We start from the raw sequence: 19767 nt of genomic DNA, 5'->3' as shown, positions 1-19767 counted from the left end.
CCAGAGGGAAGTTCAGAGGGAACTAATGACGTTTAGGTTGCGGTTCATGGCCTTGCACTTCAGTTTTTACAAAGAAAACATTGACTGTTGAATGAAAAAAACATTCCTACAGTTAAAAAAAAAGATAGTGGATACATTAAGTGGTATCTGAAGTTAAGCGTAGACGCTGACTGGGCTTGTGTAGACAAGCAAACATGTTGATATCTGGGGCATGAGATATGTAACGTGACTTTGCTCTCACACAGCTGAAAAATGCTCACACAGAATGCAGTAAATAGTTGTTGTGATTCATGCTTGTACATGTTTTAATGGACTTCTCCAGTATGTGCAATGGGATGTAACACTGGCCTTTTATATTGCATCATACAGCCAATAAGACACGATGAGATGCTTCCCTGTCAGGCTGTTGACATGATGCAGATGGATCCTGATTATTGCCTCAGGAGATTAACTGAAACAGTTTACAATCATGTGTGTTTACTTGTTGTTGTTGTATTAGCGGGCACAGACGGTTAACCAGCAGGAGAGCTGGGCTACAGATCTGCCATTACATAAGTGTTCCCTGTCATATGAATGTTGTGGTGCCGTAAAAAGAACAACATCTGAACAGATTGTATTTCATTACTAGATGTGTTCACACACTCCTTTCTCACACAAATACAGTCAAAGTGATTTTCCACGGGAAAAAAATACTTTATTAATACACTTATATAATGTATACCAACATTTATAGACAAAATATGTACATCAAACATCTTTCATGTAGGTCCCAAAATATAAAATCTCAAGTACCTCTTTCTATAGAAAACTAGTCTTCTGGTAAAACGTTTACATTCACTTCTCTTCTCCTCACTCCTTTGAATCCAGTATTCATATGTAGTACAGAGAATAAACATCTGAGATTTATTAGCTTTTCACAAGTAAAAGGCAACAGCAAGAACAAACACCAGGTTTGACTTGAGCAGAAACAGATGCTGAGTATGCAGACCAGGTCCAGCACAGTGCTACAGTATGTACAGTTTCTGAGTACACAAACGTACAATTGTCCACACTCTGCCCTCCTATCTCTCCAGACAGAGTGCAAGAACAGGTATCAAAAATAGAAATGTACAAGAAGTCTATGAACAATAATTACAGAAAATCCATCTCAACTGTCTGCGTTTGTCAATGAATAACAAGACTTCTCATTCAGCGTGGTCATGTGGTGGGCCATTCCTTCATCCACCCATACTCTTGTCTGTACACACTTGTGGAAACCCTTGTATTTTATGGTGCCAGACATCATAGTGTTCTGGTTCAAAGGGCATTTTCAGTGATGATAATGGTGACCTTTAGGACACAGGCGACAAACTTTGGGTGAAATATTACTGTTCACATCTGATGCAATGATTTTCTAAAGTACAAAGATGTGTCATCGCAACAGCTACAAGTGAGATGCATCATTGTCATCGGCATATAAACTTTAACAGCAGCATCTGAAACATTTCTTTCTTTACATTCATCCAAGTGTATGTGTGTGTGTGTGTATCTGTGTGTGTGTGTACGCAGGGCAGGTTTAGTTTATATGATATTTTTGCACTGAGCATTAAAACATTCAATCAGGGCTTTGCTTTCCTCTGAGTGTGGATGGATACTGCCCTCCCTCCCATCCCCCCAGTCATTTCTACAAGTCCTCTCGTTTGCTGTTTGACCTCCGGGCTGAGGAACAGAAGAGAAAAATGAGGATGGATTATGGAACGACTCAGTCATGTTCTCCCTCCTAATATGGTCTTTGCTGCTGGACCATCTTGTCATCCCTGTTTTCTCATCTCTCAGTCTTTGGTTTCCAGGTTGAGGGGTGGTACCTGTTTTAGTGCCTGAAGGAGGGCAGGGGAGTCCATAGGGGTTTGAGATATGGCTGGAGCTGGAGAGCCTCCCCTGGGAGACAACACGAGCTGAGGTGGTGGCGGTCTTTCACTGGACATGGCAGGCGCGGTGCTTCCCATGCTGGGGTACAACATAGGGACAGCTCCTGGGTACCAGCATTTCTCCAGCATTGGCAGGTAGGCGGCAGCAGAGGGTGGAATGAGGTAGAAAGGCATGCATAGGGGATGTGGAGGAGGTGGATGGTTGGGGGATACACTCATGTAACTACCGTAACCACTTGAGGATGGTGAAGTGGATGACTCTCCACCTGAGAGCACCTCATCCTCAGATGACTCCACCCGGGGTCGTTTGTGGCGTGGCTCATCGTCCTCCTGCTTGATTCTGGGGCCCTGCCTCTCATCGAGTGCTCGCTTTAGCTGGCTCTCCTGACTGTAGTAATCTGGTCGTCGCTGCAACACCCCTGACTCATTCTTCTCCAACTCTCCCCCATAGCCGCTGTCTGTATCCGTATCACTGCCACTCTGCTCGCCACTCTGTGGAGCATACGCCCGCTGAATGACAGGCACACAGTTCCTACCATAGCCCTCACTGGGTTTAGGGGGTAAGCTGGCGGGCATTTCCTTGTGAGGTTGGCGCTGGTGGTAGGCAGGAATTTCCTCAGGTGGAGGGCTGAGAGGAGTGCGGGGTCTGACCGGACTTTGCAGCACCTCTGCAGCTAACTTGTGAAGGTGATTGATCACGTGGGATGGTGTGAAGTCTCCTTCAGTCTCATGACAGGTTAGATATTGAAGGATCTCCTTGGCACACATGTGGAAGCCAGAGCGGAACATCTCTTCTGACTTCTCCTGACTGACAGGAGGCTGCTCTGTAAAAGCAGGAAGAAACCACACAGTCAAATAACCTACAACTTTACTTAAATGTGAGATTTTGCTGATTTGTAGTTCCTTTTTCAATAGCTATACCTATATTTCTAGTCACTTATTTGGCTGCAGTTTTGCATAATCCAGTCACTGTAGTCATTGTAATTTACATGAACATCTGTGTGCTGGGAGTAATTTCCATTGAGGACAGGGGAGATATGTCAAAAATCTTTTTATCATATTATTTTTAACAGCAAAAATTGTTTGGCCAACCATCAGATTCTGGCTGAGATTGAGAATTGAACTACTGATTGTAAGGCCCTGATATACTGATATTCGTCTGTGGATACAGACGTTTAAACATTGCTCACTGAATGAGCAAGCAGCAGTTCATTAAATTGAAAGCAATGGGAAGGAAATACAGCAAATAGAATTAAAAAAGCAGAAATTCTTCCTGGGGGAGGACCCCCAGAATTCCTGTTTTATTGTGTCCTTGCCAATTCTCAAACCAAAGTTACACCCTTGTCTGTGTGTGTATACAGTGAGTGATTTGCAGCTCACCAATTTGCATGCCGTTCTGCAGAGCGAGGATCTTCTGCTGCTGTTGCTCCAGAAGAGAGGAGAGGGCTTTCACATGCTTGAGCGTAAGCTCTAAAACCACAGCCTTCTCCAGATGGCCAAGAGTCTGTAGGAGACACATACTGTCAGCACATCCTCACCTTTTACATAACACACTGAAACTAAGCTTTGCTACCCCTGTACAAATCTAGGCTGTCACAAATGGTCATCATCAGCAATGCAACAGTTGCAATGGGCAATAAAAATGTTATCAAGAAATGTTTGATATTATATGGAAAGGTATAAATTTAAACATTGACACACGACAGAAGACATATCCTCTTTAGTCAACTCTGAGCTATCACTCACTGACTGCTGACGCACTCAGCACAAAGGATGCATTGCCACTGGGCAGCCACTTGGTGGTGCAGGCCACTAAATACAGTAAATCACATTCTCCTTCCCCGCTACAGCATGAACTTACCGTGAGTTTCAGGTGCTCTGGCAGTAAATCTTTCAGCTGGGCGATGCACTCGTTTATCCGGTCACGCCTTTTCTTTTCAATAAGTCTGTGAGGCAGCTTGTAGGTTTCCTGCATAAACACCGTTTTTAGGGTTAATTCAACTGATCGGACAGTACACAGCTAGCTGTTGATGATCCTCAGAGGCAGTAATGCCAAGGGAGGACTCCAGGAGTTATGTCATAACAGAAATTAGGTCAACCATTTATGGGACTGACTACTGCCCGCTTAATTCCAACCTTGTAGTTCACACGCTTTAACAAAAATATATATATGGCTGTAAGTATAACACGTTGGCAATATACAAAATAATAACAAACCTTGCTCTCTTCTCCTCTCTTCATTCCTCGCCTGGGTTTATAAACATACATCGGGAAATCCATCCTACAGAAACATACAGAGAACACAGCAATCAGTTATGAGGTAATGGTTTGGTGAAGTCTGAGATAAGCTACTGAATAAATAATATAGACAAGTCTAAGACAATACAAAGGCAAGTAAAGAGTAAGTGTAACTTACCCCTGCACGTCTGACAGATCAGCCTGGTGTTTGGACAGAGGAGGTGGCTGCGCGCTTGGGATTCGCTCCATTCTCTTTACTCCAATTACGCAGTCAAAGTCTTTTCCAAAGCGTGATTAAAAAAGTTGGAAATCAGCAGTTTGCGAAATGCACAAAAAAAGCTTCCAAGAAATATGAAAATGTTTATTAATCTGTCATTCTTTACCACTCGTCTTAATAAAGTAGAGGTTATTTTAGATGCGATAATGGTTTTCGAGATAGTCCCTAGGATTTCCAAGCCGTGGTCCCGCCGCAGAAAGAAGGCAACCCTCTTAATGGCGCGTTGGGAAAGTGGGGGAGGACAGAACGACGAGTTAAATAAACTGACTCTCCGCTCAGCCTGACCTACCTCTATCACATGAGGCTCACGTGTTAAACAGCGCTGTATCCTCGGCGGAGGGACTGCCCACTTGCCTCAGATAAGGAGCCTCAGTGGGCGGACGGCCACGGACGTCAGAGCGGAGGGCGGCGCGAGTCGGATCCCGTGTACCACCATGCTGAAGTGTATGGAAACAAGGCTGCGCGAGCCACGGCGTGGGGAACGTGCTGGCAGTCAACCAGTGCAGGAGTTCTACGGGCACAGGGCACGAGCAGCTTGTGGGCATGGTGGTACCCACTGCCAATAAAAATGTACAAAGACACACTATCCTGCACAATATCATGAGGTTAAAAATCCCACCAACTCTTATAAATTCCCTTCTAAAGGAGGGCAGAGTGTTTTTATGGTGCCTTTCAATAACACTGAGCTCAGCGCGCAGCAGACACTGTCTGTGAACTGTTCATATACTAAAGTCTTTAATAATACAGGAACAAATGGCAGCTTTAGCCTCATTATTTTAGTTTCAGACATAATAAACAAGTCAACATAATTTAAAAAACTATTATAGAAAAGTACAGAACAACAACAGCAACAACAACAACAACAACAACAATAATAATAATAATAATAATAATAATAATAATAATGTATTATTATAAGCTTTTTATTATAAACATTCAGTGGTCTTTTTTATTGATCCACAGGTTTGCAGGTGGGCTTCAGTATACAAACAGTGGGGTCACGGAAGAAGCACGTGCACCTGTGTATGGATCAGTGTGTGAAGTCCGTGTTTGTTGTCGTGAGGCGTGCTGACTGTCACGTTGATCTGCTCATGGCCCCGGGCTCCTGCTGAGTAGGGCACGTCAAGCACAGGGCAGCTGCACCTGTCTGCTGCAGGCTACAGGAACAGATCACAACAATTCATCCTTCTCTTATGCGGATTTCAGTCAAATAAAAAGGTATAGAGACATATTTGTTGAAATCATCACGTTCTTTTAAATATGATCCCTATAGTAATGATAAAGCTAAAGTAGCATGAATAGCTTTTAAAGCCACTGTTATCACAGTACCACAAGCTCACTGTTTATTTCTACATCAGGGTATGGTGATATAAAAACACAACAAGGTTTAATAAGTCTGGAGAAATTCAATACACAATGACATTAGCAGACTCCATACGACTATTAAAGCCTAATCGCCCATCATTATGGATGATGCAGGATAATTGCCCTAATGCACAGAACAGTCTATTGGTGTCACATGTAAACAGGATGTGTGGTTTCATTGTTGGGTCACTACCATCAGTGCGCAAGACACTGAGATCTTTCATCAGTCTAATTTAAATCTGTAAATTGTTCCTCTGCTTTTTAAGTCAGTGTGTCTTAACAGCCTTCTTATGGATAAAGATGTTTTTTGAAGTTTGTAAGCAAAGTTGGAATTATAATGTGATTTGAGCAAAGCTGCAACATTTCATCTTCCCTCCAGCCTTTTTTCCCCCTTCATCTGACCACATGTTTCTCAGGACTTTGCCTGGGAATTACACTCAGCAAAATCCCTGCAGTGGCTGATTCATATGGACTCATGCTGAAGGTCTTTTTTGAGGGAAATCATTGATTTCAAAGACTTCTTTTCAAGATAAAAAAAACACAATGTATTCTCACAAGCCAGATAATACTCACGTGGCTACACAAAGTCTGCAGTGAGGGAGCAACATCCCTCATACATTTTGAAAGTAGAGCTTGACAGTGACATGACAAAGCATTTGTAATCCAATGTACATAATATTGTTTTTATGTATATTTAAAGAACCTGAACAGTTTACTGTCAATTCACTTTAGATAAATGATTATGTGAGGTCATTAATTTTAACTATTAATCTATCTTATAAAAATAAGTAAAAAGCAGCTGTTGTCATCACAAAAATCTCTCTTCCATGAAACAAATTGTGAGATAATCCTGATTAAATGGATGTTGGAGTTGTTGAAAGCTTCAAAAGGCTCACATCCTCACATCAGTTACTTCTACTAAAGGCCTCTTAGAAAATACCTAGAATGTATTGAATAGAAATGGGATTCAGCAATTAGAGAATGAGTAGAACACAAATTACAGCGATTCAGCTATAATCAAATAACTACTACAACGATGGAAAGCCCCCTTGAACACAATCTAGGTAAATGTGACACAATTAGATTGAGATTAGACTGAATTGAATTAGATTTTTGAAAAGTATATCCTGACAATGATTACTTTGTTTCAATTCAGTTGTAACATTCTTGGAGAATTTTGGGGGAAAATACCCCTTGGCCTTTTATTGTTGTTAGCATAAAGCCAAAAAAGTGTTTATTCTATGAGAAAAAAATGTTTGAGTTTTATGTCATGTTTGAATAATTATATTGTTTTATAATTAAAGATATACTTGAAAATAATGTTACTCAAAAGTGTTACAATTAATTATTTCAAAACATTTTCTATGAATATTTGTATGGACTATATATCTAATGTAATGTCAGAAAAATGGCACTTTTACTCATTTTAAATGCCATAAATGGTCCTGTACTTTGCTAAACTCAACAAAGGTCAATTTAAAAATTAAACTGTGCAACTCTTGTATGTACTCAACACTCTAACATGTTTCCTCATGTGACACAGTCAAATGATAAGAACACTTCCTCATTTGTAGAGGATTACTGATAAGATTTCACAGTTAATCTGACAATTTTCCACATGAACTTTTGTTATGAGCCTCTTCACTCATCTGTCTGCAGCACTTTAGAGGAATGGTATCTATTATTGAAAGTTGTCAATAAATAAGTCACACAGATCATGTGCTAATATATCGAAACTGCATTGCCATGACTCAGAGAAATTACATATTTTTCACCTTTGCGCTCACAATTTTTCTGCTTCTTGACTTTGTTTTTGGTGATACAAACACTGTTAAACACTCAGCAGTTTATTTTACACGCTTGTTTATTTAAATAGACTCCATGAATGGAATGTACAATTCAGACACAAACCATCTATTATTATAAAAGGTCAGTTCGGTCAAGCAGCACTCCAAATGACATCTATTAGTTCTTTTTTTTCACATACACTCAAACAGTCATTCTCTTGTGGATCTTTTACAAAGTGACCAAACAAAATGCAACAATCATATGTGTGCTACAGAAAATATCAGTGCTTAAAGACTAAATGAATTAAAGGAAGATTAAATAATTCAGTGCAGACATTTCAAAGAAGAGTAATACATCAAATTAACATTGCTTCAAAATTTCTTTAGGGTTTGGTTCTTTCAATGTGACTCAAAATCACTCCTACTATTAGGCACAACATGGGACTCGCTTCAGGGTGAAGTAATCACATGATGTGCTCCCCAGTAGTTTTCATTATTCAATGTAATATTCAAAGAAGTGGCTGTAACAGGTCCATGGAGTTTTTCCTGACAGCACGCTTTCTTTACTTATTTCTATACCCTCAAAAAGCTCATTTGAGTGTCCTGGAATGAGAAGAGTCTCATTTAAGATTAGAAAGACATATGAAAGTGATAACAAATGTTTGCCCACAAGATAAAAATCAACACTGTATAGGTTTTATAACAGCATTTAGAAACCTTGCCTAAGTATAGTGATATCTCTTCAGGCCTGTTTACAAGAATTGTTTGTCTCCGTATTTTAAATATATGATAGTATAATTTCAAATATAAAAGCAAATACCAGTTCCCAAAAATAGTTCATTCATATTATTTAGACATTGCATATCATAAAGTATTCCTATTGCTATCAGACAAAAGCAAAATATTAAATAATTTGTTGTAACATTTAAACAAACCTTCAAAATCCACATGTGACCTGAGTTTGCTGGTGCAACACTGAGGATTAAAACCTCAATACAAGGCCACATGAGAGGAATACTCCCTCAGAAACAATGGCTGAACTTTGGCATGCTACCAAAGTGGTACAATGCAGAAGGCATTAAGGGTAGTAAAGCTGAAGTCAGTGTTTTCATCTCCTTAACCCACGGGACTGGCTTCAACGTCCCGAGGCACTTGGTGCACACTCCACCCACACAGACACATCCACACTACAGACCATGAGTAACATACTCAGATAACTTTCCCTTCACACAGACACTCAGTAGCACACATGTTGTAGAAACACTTATTGTAGGAGTGTCTGGTAAAGTATACAGTCATTCATCAACCTAAATACATACTCGAGACGGACACGCTTTGGCATTCTCCTCTTTAACACGAGGTTTTCAGGCACTAGTGAAATTGGCCCCAAGGGCCCTCAGGCAGGCTGCTGGGGATTGATGTTCATGTGAGGTGGATGACCAAGAAGACCAATTCGTTGCTTTTGTTTCCTCTGTTCCGTCATCTGCATGGGAAACAGAAACAACAGTTTAATTATGACATTCAAACAGCTATCACCTCTGTCTTCTGATGTTTATTCCTAAAGCTGCGTTCACACCAAAAGCATCTGACGCGAAACAAATCGTTTGAATCGCTTGATCATAAATATACATTTTTGGATCATCGCTTTATTCGCGCTTGCGTCACGGATGTGACGTCGGGAGAAACTCACCGCTGATTGGATGTCGCGGTGTGACACTCAAAGTTCAATTTTTCCAACTTTATTCGCGCCGCTTCAGACGCTTCATTCGCGCCACCTGATATGAAATCGTGTGTTATTGTGCCATTTACATTGATTTTCTATGTAGACTTGCTGCTCAATTCATGTCAGACACTTTTGGTGTGAACGCCCCATAAGACCCAACTGTAGCTTAAAGTTTCCCTGTGGAGTTTTTGGCCACAAGTCTAGCTAGCACCAGTGCTATGCAGCACGTTTTTACAAGTATTATGCATGTGCACAAGGACATACATGTATGCTTCAGAACATGTGGCTAACATGATTACTGCTGCTGGTTTCATGCTAAGTCACTGTAGTAACATAAAAAGGTGCCAACAAAGGTAATGAAGAATATATAAGCGATCAGATTGGATGTAAACAAGCAGCACCGGAAGTGTAAAAACTGTCACATGACTTGCCTGCTCCTTGAGCTCAGTCAGCTGTCCAGACAGGTTGGCCACCAGCCTCATGGTCGACTCCAGCTTTTCCTGCAGGTTCCTAATTTCGTTCTGCTCACCCTCTGCATCACTGCTCACCAGTGACATGGCACGCATCCGTGGAAACCAGTCCAAATTATGCTCCTGTGGCCAACCAAGTGTTTTATTAGGTGTCATGTCAAAATGTAATGGTCATTTTAACAAGAAGGTGCTTCTTCTTGTTAATCAAGTGTTTCAATTAACTTTACTTACTATGACCTAAGTTGGTCACTTAAAGCCTTCTTAATATATTTTAGTTTAGCGACCTCCATGCCCATATGTGCCTTACCTAAGTTTTAATTATTGGTGGTTTTAACTTTCACGTTTATGATGCTATCTCTAAGGTTGCATCTGAATTTCTTTCAAAGTCTTTTAACTTGATATGTTTCTGGGCCCACACATAGCTATACTGGGGCATACTCTGGACTTTATTCAAACGGCCTACTGAAAATGTTGCCCCATAAACATATGGGTAATGGTCAGTATTGGTGTTACTTGACCTCAGCTCTGCGTGTGATACTGTTGATCGTGGTATTCTACTACATAGGCTAAACTGTCTGGTTATTCCCAGGTCTGCCTTGGACTGGTTCTCATCCCATCTTGCTGATTGGAACGTTTCGGCCTCTGTGGGTCACCTAATGCTAGACACAACACCTTCGTCATGCTGTGTGCCACAGGGTACTGTCCTGGGTCAACATTGTTCTCTCTATATATGCTATCCCTAGACAGATTATTACCTATTTTAGCAGCATCTCTTATAATTTTTATGCAGATGATATTCAGTTTTTAATGTTCTTTTTAAACCTGATGAAAGTAACCATAAACCGTAATTTTACATTTAAAAGGAATGTTGAGAAGCCATCTAGATTTCTGATGGCTGACAACTGCTTTCAGTTAAATGCAAATAAGACAGAAGCTCTTATAACTGCTCAAGAAAATGTTATTCCAAACATCAAGTAGTATATGGGGTTGTTAAGTGTTTGTGTTCAGCATAACCTTCAAAATTTCGATGTCTTCTTTGACCGATCCATGTCCTTGGATAATAATGTCAGCCAGCTTATGCGCTCATGTTTTTTCCAGTTGAGGAACATTACTAAATCAAGATTGTGGTGACCAAGGTGATTATTCATGTTTTTATTTATTCTTATTTAGATTACTGTATCAAACTTCTCTGAACTGTCTCAAAACTGTCCAAAATGCAGCTATACGGCTTTTAACTAGAAATAACAAAAGATCACATATAACGGCAATTTTATCCTTTCTGCACTGGCTCCCAAATAAATTTCACATCTACATTAAAATACTGGTACTAACCTATAGAGCCTTGCATGGTCAAGCTCTCTAATATATTGCTGACCTCCTCATCCCTTATATGCACAATCGGCTTTCAGATCTGCTGAACAAAAATTATTGGCTGTCCTTAAACCCACAGCAAACCCCAACTTGACTGTGCTTTTCAAGCTGTTACAACCAAGTTATGGAACGTTCTCCCCTTATAGCTGCAATCTCTTGTGACACTTATAACACTTTTATGAAGCAGCTGAAAACGATTTTATTCAAACAGCCTTTTGGTTAGCCTGCCTGAATAGTGGCTCCACTTTATTTGTTGCCTTTTCTTTTTTGCTTATGTCCTTGTCTGTGTTTTGGAATAGTTGTACTTGTTTATGTGTTTCAGTCTGTGCCCTGTGCTGTTTGTGTGATTGATATTTTTAATATTGCCTTTAATAATGTACTTTTCATTAGGTAAAGCACTTTGTGATGTGGTATGAGTGAAAGGTGCTTTAAAAATGATTAAATAATTAACTTAAATGTGAACTCCAAATGACGCTGATCTACATCTATGTTTTGTAGACGCTGGCTTACATGATATAGCTGCTTCAGGTGTAACAATGGAGAGTGGATGACCTCAGACTGTGCACACACACTGTACAGTAATTGAAATCCTAGTGACCAATATTTCCTTATCATACTTTGATCAGTTTTAGGGTCAGATCACGCTCAAGTAAGGTCTTGTTTCACTGACTTCCTGTTTGTCTGGCCCAGGCTGTTTGTGTCATTAAATGTGCATGACAGGCATGTCTGTTAGTTGAGATTAGAAAAAGAGGAACAGATTATTGTACTAAGGTGTGTGTGTGTGTGTGTGTGTGTGTGTGTGTGTGTGTGTGTGTGTGTGTGTGTGTGCGCGCGCGCGTGTGAGACAGGCCAGCACATGTTCACACATCTGACTCAGTAGCATAACCTGATGAACTCTGCTTGATCATAGTTACTGTATCAAAAACGTGACACAAAGGGAAACGCCCATCTTCCTGTTCTTTCATTCAGGATTGTGAGACCAAAATATAATGTAAATGAGCAGCCAAGGCACACTAATTACACACAAGGGAAATAATCAATATACAAGGATCAAATATGTATTGTAAGTCATCGAGCAGTGAGGGAACTCAGTGGAGCAGAAAAACTAGTCTTTTCCCTTATATGTTCTCTGCATGCAGCATTAGATCACCACAACCTCCAAGACAGCATGGCCTGATTTACATTTAACGATACCTACATGAAACAAAGGTAGTCCTGTACTACTGTACTATCATTTGCATCTGAGAAAGTTAGATTTGTTTTAAGGGTGTATCTGTTCTGCTGTTTACCTTGATCATTTCAGCCACGTAGCTCTCAGGGCCTGTGTACTCAGTGGAGTCTTTCACTTTTACAAGGACAATAAAGAACAGGTAATGCCACATGTTGTGCTCCTCTTTGATGTGCTCCTCAAAAGTCACCGTCTTGTTGTCAAACTTGTCCCGCTCCAGGCCTGTAGAAGGGAAATTAACAAACATGGCATTTATGATAGCAAGTTGCGGTATGTTTAACAAAAGAAAAACAAGAAGCTGTTCTCCCATTTTCTTTTTCACTTTTGCAATGAGGGTTTTTTAAAAAGGTGAAACATGATACTGGGGAAGGGAGAATGCCTTTGTAAGGATAAACAAATGAAAAAAAGTGAACATGACTGTGAAGAGAAAACAGTTAGTCAACCTTTATGTATTCAGGAAGTTTCATTGAGGTAAACATCTCTTTTGCAAGACAAAAAACAAAGAGGGCTGAATGTCTCTAACTTCAGTTTGTTTGGCAGTGTATTTCAACGATAAGGTGCATAGTAGCAGGAGCCAGCCTTCCCCATTTCAGAGCTGTTATGGGGAACTTTTAGAACTGACCTATCCTGTGATCTGAATAGGAAAGCAAAACTCACTCAAATTTGGGTAAATATACATATGAAAAATATTATGCAAGTAATATTCAATAATAATGAAATTAAATGGTTCCTTAAGGACAACAATGTATATATGACAAGTTGGAGTAAAAAGTAGATAAACAAATAAGACACACAGGTGACAAATAGCAGAATACAGACATTTCAGTACTAGCATAAAGCAAGGTTAATACAAAAACAAGTACATCCACATTAAATTATTGGTTACATCTCTGTAAAATGATGCATCATCCATGACAGGTTATCATATGAATAAAGTTGGTGTTGTGTCCTTGGAAAAGGTGAAACAGCAGATTTTTTGTTGTTGTTCTGCAGTGCATGACAAAAAGACACCAGAGATGTATTTGCTTTGGGGATTTTTTAGGGTGCACTTGACAGGAAAACATCAATATTTCACACCTGATAAGTAACCAAATAGGTTGTTTCATAGATAACTTGACAGGAAAGCTTTTTAAAATCTAATCTCTTTTATCGAAATATGTGTGTTTGTGTGTGTTGCTGCACACACTTTTTAATGGCCCAGCTAGGGATGAATAAAGCTCTTTGAATTTAATGGAACTGAGGAATAATGCAGTATTATTAATTCAAGATTATTTTCTAAGGAAGCTGTAGCTTCTCAACCTCAACCACTCTGACTGACTTCAGTCAATTTAATTCACATACTCTCTTGGTATTCTGTTGTCCTGTAAATTGGGTCAATTGAATCCTACAGCCTGACTTTACAAATTTTAATCTTGGTTCTAAAACTAAGAAACAGAATGAACACTTTATTTTACACTTAATATATACTGAAAACATTCAAGCAGACAGGGTAACCTGTAAGCAAAACTGAATCCTCTAGCTGTATAGTACATAGTGCAATAATGTTACTGACGTAAATGGAGAAAAGGGCAGTGCCAGGAATAGAAAAGGGGGGGGGGGTTGATTTAAACAAGCATGGGTTAACACAACATTCAAACTATTGCTATAAGACACCAACAGTATGAAAATGACCCAACATAGCAATTTTCATCTTTAATATGGGTTGAGGTGGGATATTCAGTCATTCATAAAGTGTACACTGTAATGAAAACAACAACCTAACAGTATGCTTGAGAGAAAATCAACAATGTTCAGTTAGCGGTGAACAAGTTCCTCTTTTACTTTTTCTATGGTAGACAAAGGTGAAACTGACCCTGAGCCTGATTCCTTGAACAAAAGGAGCATAATTTCAGCTACAGGTAAAAATTCATGACATAAATCGATCACTGGCTACAGAAACAAAGATATAAAAACCAATACAAGATTGAGAGAAAGATCGATGCTTATAAAAACTGAGCTAGAGCCACTTAAGCCCGTGGAGATTGGCTCCTAATCTCTGCATCTCCTGTTCCCTTGTGGCCCTTCTGGAAACCATAGAGACGGCAGCTCCCCCTGTGGCCTGGCCTTATTTAACATGAGTGAGTCAGAGCTGATCACTGACTTGGTGACATAATACTGTTCTCGTTCCATATGTTTACCTGTCCTGACTGCCTGAACGAACATACGTACACACATGCTCACATACAGCACTTACTGCTGGACTCACACGCATAAAGATGTGGATGCACACACACATAATGTACAGTCACACACACACAGTTAACAGCACGTACATATATTGAACATATAAGGAAATGGACAACGGATGGGTCATCAGTGAAGTTGCAAAAAACATATGGTATGAAAATCAAGCTGTGTGTGTGTAAGTGAGTGGGATAAAATGTCTCTGCGTGTGAGACAGACATGAATTATGGAGGCGAGCGGAGCAGTGGCAGGAAGCCCTCATGACTCAGCCTTCTTTGGAACAACAGTGAGAAGAGTGAAAAAGGGGGAGGAAGAGAGGATGGGGATAGCAACAAGCTTTACCTTAAAAGATGTACTTACCAGAAACCACAAAAACACGAAGCAACCAAATATTCTGAGAGGGGAATTTGGGAATTTACCAAGTGAGATGGATTGTGGAAGAGTACTGGAAGAGATTGTGGAAGAGTACTTTACTAAGTAAAGTCTGAGACACAGCGCAGCACAGATTAGAGAAGTAATCCAGCCACTAGAAAGTTAGAGGTTTGATTCTCACAACAATATCCTTGACAACATATTCCAGCACAAGCCACTAAATTGCTGAATAGTCTCACCGCAGATGAAGCAGGTGGTCTTCAAGACTTCTTCTTTCTTCTGTTTTTCACTCCTTAGATCAGCAAATGTGTCAATGATCACTCCAAAGATGAGGTTGAGGACAATGATAATGACCATGAAGAAGAACAACAGGTCGTATATCACTCTGGCCGCAAACAGTGGCTCCTGTGAAAGGACCATGCAAACAGATTTAGAGGCAGTGACTAGAAAATTAACAGACTACAGTAATCATTCACTTTAATGTGAGAATAGAGTGTTTGTGTCAAGGCAGACTGATGAGAAAGATTGTCCCATTTAAATGTTTGACCCAAAGGACAGGCCTTTACATAAACATATGTTGGGGATGATGTTATGAGTTTAAAATGAGGTTAACCTTGGTCATCATGGATGTTAATGGAAACACTAGACCAAAGGTGTAACCTGCCAGATGCTACAGTAACAGAGACGGCAGAAAGCCGGTCAACCTGATGTAGCCTCTCTTAACACGGTTAAAAAAGATCCTACAGGTGTGAAATTTAGAGAAGAAATCTTTATTTTTCAAAATGGATTTGAGAGGCTGATATATTGTTTAATTTCATTCGCTCATTTTCCATTTTAGTTAATTCTCTTGAAAATAATGAGCTTCATGGAGTCACACACTTGCACATATTTAGGACAAGTTTGTTTAAAGCAGCAACAGACTGAGCTACTGTGTAAGCCATGTGAGTATATGGTAGAGTGTTACTTTAATTTACCCTAGTAATAAGTAAGACTTTGTGGCCCTACTTGCACTGTGTTGTGCATGCTTGAAGCACATATTCACATCCTCTTTTGACATCATTAGTGGTTGAGTCTGAATTCAATGGAAATCTATTTTGAGGTTTAATTCTCACACAAGGCGGAGGCAGTACAGCTGTAAGGAAACATTGTGAAACTCCATGCTTTTGAAATAAAAAAACAAGTTGATGGGCTCATAGCCAGCTCACATGACCCATGCTGCAGCTGCGTGTGCTACACCCTCTCAGCCCTCTCAGGCCAGACACGCACACACACACACACACACACACACACACACACACACACACACACACACACACACACACACACACACACACACACACACACACACACACACACACACACACACACACACACACACACACACACACACACACACACACACACGAACTAAGGGCCTAATCAGAGTTTACCTCTTTGGAAGGCCTACGGAGCACATCCCCAACACCACCTCCACTCCTCAAGCCATGACTCAGTACAGTGACTATGCACATCAGTAGAGAGTCACACGTCCTCTCCATGTCACTGTCCTCCTCACTGTCACCCCCCAAATCTGAGGAAGCAGAAAGGAGAACATTAATATAATATATATGATTTATTTGACATGCAAAGGCTAAGAGGTTGTTAAAAGTACAGTTTATTTTTCACTAGTAGGTACATTTTTGATAACAGAAAACATACTAACTACATCACAGTATATTTACATCACAGAGTGCTTTATAAGACTGGTATAACCAAGGAATCAGTACCACTTGTGTCTACACATTTAGTTCATGACACAACTGACAATCTGCTTGTAAATTTACAATAAACTGTAAAAATCTTGACAGTGTGACATGAAAAGTAAAATCAAAAGTAAGGCATGGTAATATAAATGTATTGTGATTATACGTTGTAAAATAATTCTGTGAAGTAACTTATTTTATGAACTGATTAAGTTTTAAAAGCTACCTTCTCTCTCTCGCTATATTACTGTGAGAAAAATATTGTCTGAAATGACACAGAATACATGTATTGAGCAGTAATGTGGCAGCACTTTAAACACCACTTTACTACCGAGGTACTGAAGTAGTCATTATTGTCCAAACAATTGCCGCTGCCATCACGGAGGTCCATTTTATGTTCCATTAAACCTACATGAGCTCTGTTTTAAAACACATTTGAGATACCTTGAAGAGTATAAACATAAGGTATTGTATGATGTTTGGTCATTAATGTTCTTGGCTTATCTGCAGAACTGGAATCTATTTAAACCTTGTTTACATATTATGGGTCACAGTGTGAAGACAGTTAGTCAAAACAAAAGTGTTTGTGTTTAGATGGAATGTTAACTTACTCTGAGCCAGGCAGGAAAAAAGTGATTAACATTTCTGTATGGCTTATGACATTTTTAGGTCATTGTGGAGTAGTTAAAAAGATGACACATTGAATGTAATGATCTCTCACACAGTCACATGATGGACAGGATGGAATATATCATTATCCACTGGTTGACTCTGTTTATTATTGGCAAAATCATTTTATTTGTCTACTTAACTACAGCAATTATAGGTCATCCCTGTGAAATGTTTACGAGTCATATCATTGACAATGTATCTTCACCCTCTTCATGGCTCATTGCTGATGTAATGGCAACCTGCATAACTTTGTGTGTTATTGTGTTGACTTTGATATCTCCTAATAATTTATATAGCACTGTAGCACAACGTGAAAGTTAACCTTATTTGCAATTTCAGTCTGGAGACACCACACATCCTGACTGACAGGAACTTCCAAGGCATTTAAACTTTTTTGGTATGTTCATTTGTTAATGTCACATGAGGGTCAATGAGGTTAAGCTTTTCCGGTCAAATGGCAGTCATGTGATGGCTGATGGAGTCACATGAATTAAAGAGTGAATTAGTATGAAACTACACAACATGAGGAAACAGAGCGCTATCTAGTCAAAAACAACCCACAGAATTATTTTTTACTTCTTGGGGTCTGATATGCACACCAGCTGGGCTGTCATTTGTATTTGCTCCCAGTTTGCAAACATTGCAGCCGGTCTAGACACTTGCACAAATGTCTCCTAAACAATCCACCCAAATCAGTTAATGTATAAATAATCATTCCCTCCAGCAATTTACAATCTTGCAGTTACAAGATATAATGCAACTAAGACAGTCAACAAATGCTACATTATTAGTGAAAGCTTTTGACTTTTCTGAAATGCTCATAATACATATATATAATACATATTCACATTTTTATTTTACCAGTTACTGGCATTTTTTTTGCATCAAATGACTTACAACCACTGTCAGGAACCCAGGAATGTGAAATTAAACTTTGTCCTCAATAAACCAGTTTGTTTGCAAATATGTTATATGTCGAAGTTAGGCCATTACAGGTTAGTGCCACCAATCTTCACATGTTAAAATCTTTTAAATCTATTTTTGACCTTGCAATCAAAATGAAGGGCATCATATATTGAGCTTGTTAAGAATATTTGGTATAATTCAGGACAAGATATTCCTGCACATTAAACATTGAACATTTGAATAATATTCAAGGTATAACTGTTATTAATGACTAAAAATATTTAGTTGAACATACATTTCTTAAGCCAAACATGGATGAAGCCACAGGTTGCAATATACAGTACCTTCCTGCGGAGTCTCTGTAGTGCAGTTCTCATCAATCCCTGCCCGACACATTCCTGTAGACAAAAACTCACTGGCCAGACTGGCTCCACCCTCTGTAAAATAAGAAGGGACAGATAGAAAGTTAGCCAGGCTTTCCAAAATAAAGAATCTCCACAGTGTAATCTTTAGAAGCATCTATTTTAATGTATGAAGTTTGTCCTCACTCAGGGTTGTGTTGGGGATACGATCCACCTCCAGGATGAAGTCATCTTTGAAGAAAATGTAGCCGACAATGGAGAATAAGTAGACCAAGATGAGAGCCAGTACAGCGGTCAGTACAATGGAGCGTCCATTACGTGTCACACTCTTGATTACATTCAGCAAGGTCTCTTCTCTGTACACCAGGTCAAACAGCTACAAAGGGGAAGCATGACAAAAAGTCTAAATATGTCTAAATACATCATTGTGCAGAATAATGTTTGTGCAGATTTTGATACTAGAAGGCTATTATTACATTGATCTGCTGAAAATGGAAAGTTCCTAGGTGCTCACTGAAATCAGATTTCAGGGACAGGCCTACGAGCATGATTAGCGACATCACAACTAATTTTAAGCCAACCGTGGTCCAGTGGTCCAACTTATACAAGTGTAATGTGGAAAACTGAAGCCTCCAATGCACATACAGTGAGAGTGGACCTTTCAGTGGAGTCAGAAAAATCTTTTATCCAGCAGTTAAACTTTTGAAATGAAGAATATTTGCATAGATTTATCAATAGTGGACTTTTCAACGAGGGAGAGGAGAAGATGCAATTAATTAATTAATTAATTAGTTGGATTTTTTTGAGGGGGGAAATCATAATAGACATATTATTATTACTAGCATTTTATATATGCTACAATATATCTGGAAGGGATCTTTAAGGTTACATACTGCCATCTTCTACATAGAGTGCGACCACTAAGTGTTGCAGGGTAAATGTGGATTTACACAAGAATGCACATCTGGCAAAATAAAAAACAAAGATGTGTCGGGTTAGATTTCCCTGGCTGATGTGGCTTTTTTACGTTTTTTTCTTGTACTGAATCCTCAATGCTCTGACATAAATTTTCAGCATATTGTTATTCAACCAGAGAAAACCCTCCAGATCTCCACATTCTGGCA

The 19767-nt window shown here is 39.4% G+C and overlaps 2 protein-coding genes across 3 annotated transcripts in view; both read right to left on the bottom strand.

Moving 5' to 3' along the window:
- Positions 1 to 678: 678 nt before the first annotated feature.
- Positions 679 to 4725, bottom strand: LOC133977860 (class E basic helix-loop-helix protein 40-like). The gene is made up of 5 exons (XM_062416157.1): positions 4324 to 4725; positions 4125 to 4188; positions 3769 to 3876; positions 3288 to 3411; positions 679 to 2731 (listed from the first exon to the last, which is right to left on the bottom strand). Exons 1-5 carry the CDS (start codon positions 4392 to 4394, stop codon positions 1812 to 1814), a joined length of 1287 nt encoding a protein of 428 aa, XP_062272141.1. The 5' UTR covers positions 4395 to 4725; the 3' UTR covers positions 679 to 1811.
- Positions 4726 to 7633: 2908 nt separating this feature from the next.
- LOC133978075 (inositol 1,4,5-trisphosphate receptor type 1-like) overlaps positions 7634 to 19767 on the bottom strand; it is a 72716-nt gene continuing 60582 nt past the window's right edge. For both annotated transcript variants that reach the window (XM_062416420.1, XM_062416419.1), the window contains 7 exons: positions 18830 to 19019; positions 18626 to 18718; positions 16392 to 16531; positions 15201 to 15366; positions 12428 to 12588; positions 9729 to 9890; positions 7634 to 9057 (listed from right to left, as the gene is read on the bottom strand). In XM_062416420.1, coding sequence (XP_062272404.1) covers positions 8971 to 9057; positions 9729 to 9890; positions 12428 to 12588; positions 15201 to 15366; positions 16392 to 16531; positions 18626 to 18718; positions 18830 to 19019 — 999 coding nt within the window. In that variant the 3' untranslated portion in view covers positions 7634 to 8970. The remainder of the gene's footprint in view (positions 9058 to 9728; positions 9891 to 12427; positions 12589 to 15200; positions 15367 to 16391; positions 16532 to 18625; positions 18719 to 18829; positions 19020 to 19767) is intronic.

This window comes from Scomber scombrus, chromosome 3, assembly GCF_963691925.1.
Source record: "Scomber scombrus chromosome 3, fScoSco1.1, whole genome shotgun sequence".
Taxonomy (NCBI): Eukaryota; Metazoa; Chordata; class Actinopteri; order Scombriformes; family Scombridae; genus Scomber; species Scomber scombrus.
Note: the sequence above shows the minus strand (reverse complement) of the source record. Positions and strands in the feature narration are given on the sequence as shown.